The following is a 10994-nucleotide window of genomic DNA, read 5'->3' on the forward strand; positions in this document are numbered from 1 at the left end:
ACTTTGTTTCTGGGAACTCACGAGCAACTTCTCAGTTGATCATCCATCCTAGGATTGCTTTAGCCCAAACTCGCTTAACTTCAGAGTTCCGATGGAATCCGAAATCAATAAGCTCCCAAAAGACACTATAAGAGGTGGGCATATACATATAAGGCACATCACCCCCTCTTCGTTGGTGGATATGAGATGTTACAGTAGAACAATACCTTTCGACAATTAAGTGTTGGAGGACAATTTAAAAATAAATAAAAATAACAAAACTTGAAATACTAAATTCTTTATTAATGAAAGTACTTGCAATACAGAATGACAAAACAGAAATAATTATAGGAATTAAATGATACTAATTTGAATAAACCACAGATAGAGGCTAGCACAAAAATCATGTCCTTCGAACAGTATTTCCGTCTCATTCTTGTGCTTGTGGTTCGATGACGTCTGTCTGACCAGAATACAACTATCTAATCCTACAATTTGCATCGGATTATAAAATTCTGGCAAATTGCTTTGTGTGTTTACTCTCTGTAAGGTTTTGTATGGAAGAGATAGAAAAGGAAAAAGATAAGATACGATGAAACTGAGTCTTCAGTTATATAGGTTATTTCATACTTTTCAAATACCGTTTAGATGTATGTGAAACCACACAAGTCTTTCCAAACAGTTGTGTCTATTAATCAAAATGATTTTTAATTAATTTAATTAGAAACTTAATTCAAAATTATATTAATTTTAACTTCTTAGGCTCCAAGGCCCTTGTCTTGATTAATTAATATTAATATTATATTAATTATGGTATAATCATCACAAGCCTAATTCACACAATTAATGGCTCAAACCTCAATTCTCATTCCAAATGGTCAAATATCTTATCAATAATGAAAGTGACTAGCCTAATATAAGGACCTCTAAGGAACTCGTGTTTCCCGATATGGCACTAAAGGAGGCTAGAAACTCCACGGTAGGCACCGTTATGTAGAATGAATTCTCTCGATCAAATACCTCCATCATTTTATGAAGATAATCCTACATTATATTTTAAACAGGTGGGAGAGTCATACCTTTTTTTTTTCTTTTTCAAACTTGTAATAAAATCTATCCTATTTACTTGAAATATTTTTGGAGATAAATCTTTTAATTTTCTTTTATCTAAATTGTAGGAATAAAAGAACGTTCTTTCTTGTGAGCAAAAATCATACAGTTTGAGAAGCCAACTTTACAACCGCTCTCTCTCTCTAACGGTCTAACCTTTCTTCTCCAACCAAAAAAAAAAAAACCTATAACTCAAAGCCTGACAGCCGCCGGTCCCTTGCTTCGGCTTGGGAACGGCGGCAACCCAGTAAACCCTCGTATAGTCCTTCCTCACGTCCTCTCTCCTACCTTTTTGCAAACAACCCTCCAAATTTTGTTGCACTTTTCTTTCCAAACCCAAGTGGCCCTCGAATCTGGCCTTGATTTGTGGTTATGGGCAAGATTTATGGTTGCCGTGGTCGGATCCACTTCCTACGATTTGTTCTCCATGATGGTTGTGCGCTCCTCAGCCTACCCGCCGCTAAGCTGCCTTTCTTGGCCATATATGTGGTGTATTTTCGATGGAGGCAACAAATCTGTCTAGAAACGGTGTTGCCCTCGCTATGAAGACGGGCTGATTTGTGGTTCTATTCTCAAATTAGCTGCTTTTATTGTTTTGTGATGTATTTTGTGGTTGCTTTAATAATTGTTGTGGCCTTACTATTTTAGCAATGGTTGTTGGCCTCACTTTTTTGAGCAATTACTTTGTGTAGGCATTCGGTACCAAATATGACGTTTCTATCGTCCTTGTGTTAGATTTGCATTGTTTGTTGTTCGTGTTTGTGGTAATAATTGGTGGTAGCTATGTGGAGGTCTATCTAATGATTTAGTTGTGGAAATTTCTCTCCAGGTCAAGGTTTGGTCTGGATAATATGTACCTAATATGGCATCCTCTTGTATTTTTCAGTTCTTATCAATGAAATCACTCTATCATTGCTGTTCAAATTTTTTTTGTAAAGTTGGTCTTAACTATATCAGGACTTGCATTTTTGTTTATGAACTCTAGTAATAGTTGCTCTCATCTTCAAATTATGTCCAACGTTGGATTAATAGTCTTTTTCACGAACGCCATTAATTTTTTGCTTTTGAAGAGAAAACGATAGCTTTATTGATAAATAAACTCAACGAGAGTACAAATCTTGGTAGGATACATCCCTACTAACATCCAGAAGCTCCTCAAACTAAACTATTGAATCACCACTATATAAGTTTGACTTGATGAAGTGATGAGCCACTTTATAACAATTTTGCGGAATATACAGTATTGTACAAACTTGGTAAGTTGAAGGATAAATTATGAATTTTATCTCACGTCGTTAAGATGAATAAGAAATTATTAAACAAAATGAGGAAAACAGTCAAAAAGAAGTTAGGCTTTCATTTTATGAGTATAAACAACAATATAGTAATAAAGGCTAATGTAAGTGGTTTCACACCCTCCCCCTTTCTTTTGAAAAAGCGACGACGAAGTCAAGACGTTTTAATTATGGATAGTCTCACATAGGCGATATCTTGAAGCATGAGGGGATGCGGTATCTAGAATTATTATAATACTTAATATATATGTATATATAGGTTCATTACAAGGATGGTCTATTGTAAGAATGATCTATGAAGTACAATTTGAAAAAATAAACGATTTGGATCGTTAAATTTCGACATGATGTGGGTCCCAAAAAACCAATTGACACATGCGTCTGCATGAGACAAGAGGCTGATATGTATTATATAAGAAGAAATAAAATACACCAGACTTTAAAAAGAATTGATAAGAAAATAGGGGGGCTGGGATGGCCAACTTCTAATTCTCTTTAATTTTATATAAACAATTAACCTTCTACTTGTGGTATTTTGAATGTTGCATTTGCACCAAATTTGTCTTCTCTCTTATAATAAACAACAAACTAAAAAAAACAAAAGAAAATAGAACTTTTGAAGGAATAACACCAGCCGCCACCCCTGTCCGGCCGCCAAGCCACCCATAACACTAACGGAAACTTCCATCTATAAGACTATACCCACTCTGAAAAGAAGGTCCTTAAAAAAGGCATCAAGAAGCTATCCATGCAAAGAACCAGCCATTTGGATCACAGCAGCCAAGTTGGAGGAAGCTAGTCAATGGGAATGCGTCAGTACAGGATGAACCATTAACTTGTCAAATTGGAGAGGTATACCATTAAATTTTGGAAGGAAAACTCAATTGTCCCACCCCATTTTAACTAACGCATTATAACTAAGAAATATTCTAATCGGAATTATTCAATCTTTTCATCACATCTTAAGATTATCTATGCAAATGATCTAAAAATAATCATTCAATTTGAAGATCCTTTACCAATTCACATGCATAAAAAATGAACGATTCATCGTAAAAATGTTAATTATGACTAAAAGAGTTGATTTGTTTGACACAGCATGGATGAGTAAACAATCTCTAAATTAGATGATTTGACAATACAAGAAAATATATGATTCCGATTATGATGTTTATACGATAAAAATATATTATTACAAAACGGATAGACAAGTCGGTTAGGTGGAAACAACAAAGTGTTATCCCACAAGATTTGCATGTTACAAAATGGTACGGTTCCACCAAATTGTCAGTTAGCTGATATTTTTGGTCTAGTGCATTTCCACTCAACGATCGTACTCGTCTGAGTGGTTTTCAATAGCAGGCAGGTGGGATGCTTGACTATGGTCTTTTGAAATTGATTGGAAGACACCTGAGATCTCTCTCGCAGGCCTCACGATCATAATAGCAGAGGAAATGTGGACTATCCAAGCTTATCTTAATTAATTGTACCAATAATTTTCGTAATTGTATATTTTATATAAGTAATATTGGTATTTTCCATCTCTGTCTAGGCACATCAATTATCCGGCATCATCCTTGAGCATGGTCATATCATGACACAATGCATGACATATAAAGCCTACGAAAAAAAAGAAGGAAATAAAAAATAGTAGTTTATCAAAGCTTTTTGAGTATCTGGTAATAATTTACATTAAATTCATTTAAATTATGAAAGAAAAGTGAGTGTGAATTCGGGACATGGTGAGTTGAAAAGGATAACCCTATTCATCAAAATATCCACCATTTGTTAAGTACCTAAGCTTAGAAGAACACTAATGCTAAATCACATTTTAAGTATTTATCGAGCTCGTCCATTGCACAACAATTAGTTCAGAGGCAATTCGGCTAGGACACATGTGGTTCAAGCTGGAGCAAGCTAATGATCAAGAAGGTTACTTGTGACAACCCGTCCCAGAAATATTACAACGTACGTGTGAAAAGACAAAATTGCCCCTAGTTCGATTTCTTTACGTTTATTTGTTGTTTTTGAGTTTGGTTGGCATGTTTGGAGCCACACACACCTTCCCACACACCACAGCCTTTTTCCTCCTGTTTTCTGCACTGTCCCGAGTCCCCATTCCTTCCATTTCCTTTGAAAACGTATGGACACACCCATAACCCTATCAAACCTTCACAGATCGTGGAATCCAAGGCCATATTCGAGCTCGTGAGGCTTGCAGGAGTCCAACCATACCATTTCCAGGTAAGAACACCATCGTTTTCACGTCGAATCCACGATATCCGATTTCGAGTACTGTTCATGCACACGTGATTTTTCACGTTTTAGGGAATTTCAAGCTTGTAGGTAGCTTGGTGAGGTCCCTAGGAGGCTCGGGGTGGTTCGTTTGATGGTTTTGGACGTCGGGAACATTAGTTTCGAAGTTGGCCGGAATTGGGTTGAATTTTCAGGTGAGATTTCGTGGTTTTTAGCCCTTGAAAGTAGTATGATTGTGTTCCTCTAGTTCTAAGCTTCATTTTGGTACCAATTTTGTGAAATTTGGATGAAAAACGAAGAAGATATTGAAGTTTAAAGTTTTCGCGATTTCGCCGGCGCTGGAGGCTCGCCGGAGAAGATGACGGAATATTCCGTCAAGTCTGACGGAATATTCCTGACGCCGTTGAAGGAATCTGTTAAAACTGACGGAATATTCCCTACGGCATCAGTTGACGCTGTCAGCGTGCCAGGCATGTGCCTGCGCGTGGCCGGCGCGTGCAGCGGTGAAAAATTATTTTAAAAATATGGGGATGTTCCTGAGGTTGAGTAGATCACGTTGGTGTATTCATACACCCTATTTGAGCAATGTATGAGAAGTTATTTCAAAAGTTTGGTTATGTGCTTTAAAAATTAACGTTTTTATAGTTATTTCGCATATAGGTGAGACGTATCCCGAGGACGAGCGTGGTCACTCGAGGCAGGGGGGTTACGACCCTTCCACTTACCAGTGAGTGGGCTTTTGGTTTTCCGTACATACCTATATACTTATATTTTTCCCAGAAATTGATTTGAATTATCATTTGCCATATGCCATGCATTAGATTATCGTTATTTATGCATCGTTAGTTGCATCATTAGTGTATACATATATATATATATACACATATGCATATTGGGTGCTGCGGACGCACAGGTAAGTGTTATTTATGTTTACATTCAGTAGTGATTCGAGATGCTTAGAGAGCTCATAACCTGCACCCCCGATGTTAGTGCTCCCGCCCAGAGTAGGGCACAGTCCTTCACGTGTTGTTCACCTTCCGCACCACATGCTCAGCTTGGATCCAAGTTAGGTGCACAGTCCTGTCGTACAGACCACTTTAGGTGGTTCCGACTCGTAGGTGACCCGCGATTATTCGCACAGCCTTCACGTGATCGTAGCACTAGAGCGTTTATATGTATTACACCCAGGCATGTCGTACAGACCACTTTAGGTGGTTCCGACTCGTGGGCAGGTTTAGTTATTGATATTGAGATTTGAGCTCTAGATACAGCCGTACAGGTCACGTTAGGTGACTCCGGCTGCCAGATTATATGTTATTGATATGATTTATACCTAAGCACTTGCATTTCATTTTGAGGTTCCGACATGGCACATTCTAGAGCATGATTGGCATATATATATATATATATATATATATATATATATATACGTATGTTTATTTTCTGGGAAGTATACAGATTTTACGGCGAGGGGTTAGAACTTATTTGTTAAATGGTTTTCGAAAAGCTTTGTTTTTGCCCACTCACGCTTTTGTTTTGCGCCCCTCCAGGTTCTAGCGGTCTAACTGGTTCGGTGGTTTCCCAGAGGGCTTTCCCGGCATTTCTGACAGACGATCATCAGTGTAGGGCCACCTTCGGGTGTATAGTTGTCGCGTCGTTTTAGTTGGACTACTTAGGCGTCATGCTCTGAACTTGTGTCTCACTTACGCTAGCACTTGTTCTATTACCATATGTATGCTAGTTTTTATTTATTCGTATTTCTTCTATTATTATTTTATTAGCTTCCGCACTGTGCACATGGTTACGTCACTTCCACGTGACGGCCAGCATGCCCTGACCTCGATCGGGGTGTGTCATTACTGGTGACTCAAGTAAAATACTTGATTAAGTTGAGCATGTTCAAGAAAACCTAGAGCCTAGAGGTGGTTAAATTTCCTAGCTAGGTGGAGCATTGCTTAACAACTCCTAATCGAAGGTGAAGTTGCAAAAAAACCATGTCACACTTGCAAGTGCGAGGGTTGTAAGGGGCACGTCAACTTGGCCTTGGTCTTGCTTGACTAGTTTGACTATTCAATGATGAGTAGGAATTTTTACTCAAGATTCTTTGTAGCTGATTAGTAGAATTTCGTACTTATGATTAAGTCTGGTCTTATTATAAATCACTCTGTCAAGATCATGTTTACAAAAAATCAATTAAAACTAAAGTCGTTTAATCAATCAACTATAAAAATTAGATAAATGGTTCGTAATACTATTGTGGATTGACTAAATAAACTGTCTATCTATTTGCTGCAACTGATTGACTAAACAATCTTAGTTTTAATTGATTTTTTGTAGAAATGATCTCCGTAAAGAAGGATTTATAATATGATCGGTTCTGATAATAAGCTTGACGTTCTTTGAATTGGCCACAAAGAGTTTGGAGTAGGAATTTTTACTCATTCTCGAATAGTCAAGTACTATTCGTCTTGCTTTGTTTGGGTAGTGTGGCTTGGTACAAGCATGGAGTTAATCATACATTGAAAAAGTACCACAAATAAAATAAAATTACATAAACGGTTCACCATTAATAACATAAAAACATTTTAAGATAAAACCTCACACTAAGATGCGTCTAGAAAAATTGTGGCTACTAAGCTTTATTAAAAAGTTGAAAAGTCTATTGACATATCTACTGAAATATGAAATTATTTGTTGGACTGACCCAAATTTCGTATTCAATTTAAATATGTGTGTGTTTTCATGTATGTATACATAAAAAGTAGCAAGTAGCCAATAAAACCTTGAAGCTGACTGAAAGCTCCTTGGAGCAAAGCAAAGTTTAGACTTCAGATTCAAGCAAGCACCTTTGTCTATATATATTGAAATCCGAGTTGCTCAAATTGGAGACCAATGCCATATATGAAAATGAAGTGCCTAGTAATGGAGAGGCATAAGGCTTATGTTGCAATGCTCTTCATACAGTTTGTGTATGCAGGTATGGCCTTGTTCTCAAAGGCAGCAATTTCTAAAGGAATGAACCCTTATGTCTTTGTGGTTTATCGTCAAGGTTTTGCCTCCCTTGCCTTGGCTCCCTTTGCGTTCTTCCTTGAAAGGTTGTTAGTTACTCCTCCTAATTAAACCCACTCTCCCACTTAATTAGTGTTATATTGTTTTTGAATCTTTTTTTGTTTTCTGAATTTTCAGTTCAAAAGAAGCTCCTCTTTCCTACACCTTACTCTGCAAGATTTTCTTAGTCTCCTTATCTGGGTACGTATGAACTTGGTTTAGTTTTTGCTCTCATCAACATTTCAATTAATCAAGTTCTCTAATCTTGTATTATCTCTCTAATCTAGGATTACCCTGAGTTTAAATCTCTATTATGTTGCAATCAACTACACCTCTGCAACCTTTGCTGCAGCCACCACCACTTTAATTCCTGCGATCACTTTTTTCATGGCCGTTTTATTAAGGTAATTAAATTAAACTTTATATGATATTTTACTTATTACTTAAGGTGTGTGTGTATATATAGATAGATAGTTTTGTCAAATATTGACGAAGAAAGTTGGTTTTTAATTAACTTTTTTGTGCAGGATGGAAAGCATTTCTATGAAACATTTGAACGGAGTGGCCAAGGTGTTGGGTTCTCTCACAAGCCTTTCAGGAGCATTGGTGTTTGCTTTAGTGAAAGGGCCTTCCATAAACTTCAACTGGTTTCCATCAAATCAAAGGCAAATTCCACACCCCTCCTCATCAACTTCCTCCACAGGAGGAGACTGGTTAAAAGGTTCCCTCATCATGATCTCGGCTAATACTGCATGGGCTTTGTGGTTAATTTTGCAGGTTCATCTCATCACCACCACTATATTTATTTATTGTTTATGCACGAGAGATTAGAACTTAAGACTTCAGGTGCATCTTATCACCGTTATTAGCTTAAACTAAATGGAATTCTTCTTTGCTAGATATTTTATAATTAAGAAAAAAGGGTTTTCTTACCAGACGGTGAATTTGGAAGATATTAAGCTTGGTAAAATAACGTTTTTCGTTTTTTTTTTTTTTTTTTTTTTTTTTTGGGTGCCTCTTGCCTTGTTAACTAGTGCTTATGTTCTAGGGTCCCATTATCAAGCAATATCCGGCAAAGTTGAGGCTTACCACTTTGCAATGCTTCTTCAGCTGCATCCTGTCAGCTTTCTGGGCCATTGCATTTGAGAGAAACCCATCAGCTTGGAAGATTGGATGGGACATTCATCTTCTCTCTGTTGTCTATTGTGTAAGTCATTCCTACATAACCACGGGCATATAGAATTCTTGCATACAACATGTATATGTTTTGTGCGGTTTTTTCTCATTTTTTTGATAACTATAACAACGATAAAATGAGTGAAAAGATCATTATATACACACGTCGTATGCAAGAAATTACTATTCCCAGTTAGTATTTTATGATAGTCATTTGTATGTACCGACTTAAAAAATACTTGCACACAACGTGTATATGTTTTACATGACATTTTTCTTGTTTATATCATACCATTCAAAAAATATGTAACAAAATCACTTCATACATCCGTTGTATGCATGAAATTACCATCCTCGACAATCAAATTTAACCATGCATGAAATGACTGCATGATAAAACAAAACAATTAATATTTGCAACTAAATCACAAAGATCTTTTGTCTTGAGAACTATTTGGACCACTTATATATGTCTTCTCAGACATTAAGGATTGCATGCCGTGCAGATCCCTTTGGACCATATAACTATTTGGACCACTTGTATATGTTATCTTAGACATTGAGGATTGCATGCCGTGCAGATCCCTTTGGACCATATATATGTAAGTGGCTCAATTAGTTCCTAAAAAGGTACTATTTGAAAATGTTCTGGATTTGTATATGGCTCCTATTCCCTCAAAGAGATGGGATAATGACTCATATTTTGATCTATTAGTATTCATAGGGTTGTTATGAGATCACATGCATATTTATCCAGCATTACATATAATATACATGGGCATGCATCTATATAAATATATCACATACATATACAAACATAGGGGAGCGCTCACATGCTAAATGATTAGTAACTTAATACAACAATATCACATGTTTGAGCTCATTTCGTCATATTTTTTTCATGATCTAAACCGTTCATCTTTTAAATTTTTATCTATAGATTATTTTTATAAAATTTTCATTTGATCAGTAGATTTTTGTCGTGAACATTTCATTGAGTTCTCATGGTAATTAATTGGTAATGGCAGGGTGTAATTGTAACTGGGATTACTTATTGGCTGCAAGTTTGGGTTATAGAGAAGAAGGGCCCGGTATTCACTGCATCGTTCACTCCATTATCACTTATTATAACAGCCGTCTTCTCAGCGTTCATGTGGAAAGAAGCCATCTACTTGGGAAGGTCCATATCTTTATCTATCATACATTTTATTTCTGAATGGTGCCGAACATACCATTTACTTCAATTATATTTTATAGACTACAAGATGTGACGGCTAATAATTGAATTTCTTCTTTAAATCATTAGAAAAAGAATTCAACTATCAACCGTCACATCATGTGATTACATCCTCATTATTCAAATCACTTGATGCTGAAAAAGTGAAAAATTGAGACAATCACCAATGCGTGTAGCGGTATTCTTTTAAGTATTGATGTCGAATTACACATATGAATGTGACTATTTTTGTGATCGAATTTAAATAACGTGTTGCAGTATCGGAGGGGGTGTATTGCTAGTTGCGGGTCTCTATGGGGTGTTGTGGGTAAAGAAGAAAGAGGACCAAAGGAGGCAAGAAAGTGATCAAAAACAAGAAAACAAGCCGGAAGTCGTATAACATGATATAGATGGGATGGGAGGGAATTTAGTATTTCTAAGTTTTGATTGCAGTGTATATAGACATGGATGCTATCACATAGATTTGTATTTGCTAATTAACTTCGAAACTCGGAGCTGTGCTAAAAATTATCAATGGTTAAATCTCGTGGATAAGCGTAAATTCCCATGGTGCATATATGGTTAAATTTGCAAGATACTAACAAATACTCTTAGTTTGAAAAATTCGACACGAAAAAGAACACTTGCTATAATAAAGGTTAGCAGAGAGCACACACTTTGTATGTATGAACAATTTCTCTTAATAAGTAATTTTTTTTTTAATATTACATCATTACTGTTTTGTCCTTCTTATGTAAATATTGTGTATTAAAAGTGAGGGTAAAATTGAAAAAATAAGTATATGATTGTCATTTTCTAAAAAAAAAAACAAAAGGATAAAATAGGAAAAATAAGTATATGATTGTCATTTTCTAAATAAAAAAAAGAGGGTAAAATAGGAAAAATAGGGATAT

The 10994-nt window shown here is 36.1% G+C and overlaps 1 protein-coding gene across 1 annotated transcript; it reads left to right on the top strand.

Moving 5' to 3' along the window:
- The first annotated feature begins 7432 nt into the window (after positions 1-7432).
- LOC125475718 (WAT1-related protein At1g43650-like) lies at positions 7433-10642 on the top strand. Its single transcript, XM_048580888.1, has 7 exons — positions 7433-7735; positions 7827-7889; positions 7976-8092; positions 8216-8465; positions 8737-8895; positions 9893-10044; positions 10360-10642. Exons 1-7 carry the CDS (start codon positions 7533-7535, stop codon positions 10478-10480), a joined length of 1065 nt encoding a protein of 354 aa, XP_048436845.1. The 5' UTR covers positions 7433-7532; the 3' UTR covers positions 10481-10642.
- Positions 10643-10994: the final 352 nt, after the last annotated feature.

This window comes from the organism of the source record quoted next, unplaced genomic scaffold, assembly GCF_019419815.1.
Source record: "Pyrus x bretschneideri cultivar Hongxiangsu unplaced genomic scaffold, Pyrus_bretschneideri_v1 Contig16, whole genome shotgun sequence".
Lineage (NCBI taxonomy): Eukaryota > Viridiplantae > Streptophyta > Magnoliopsida > Rosales > Rosaceae > Pyrus > Pyrus x bretschneideri.

Bases quoted from the DNA above. Each gene is read 5' to 3' on its own strand.
- LOC125475718 (XM_048580888.1), top strand. From the start codon at position 7,533: ATGCCATATATGAAAATGAAGTGCCTAGTAATGGAGAGGCATAAGGCT. The intron at 7,890-7,975 runs GTACGTATGAAC...TCTCTAATCTAG, and splicing joins TTCTTAGTCTCCTTATCTGG to GATTACCCTGAGTTTAAATC. The intron at 8,093-8,215 runs GTAATTAAATTA...TTTTTTGTGCAG, and splicing joins TTCATGGCCGTTTTATTAAG to GATGGAAAGCATTTCTATGA.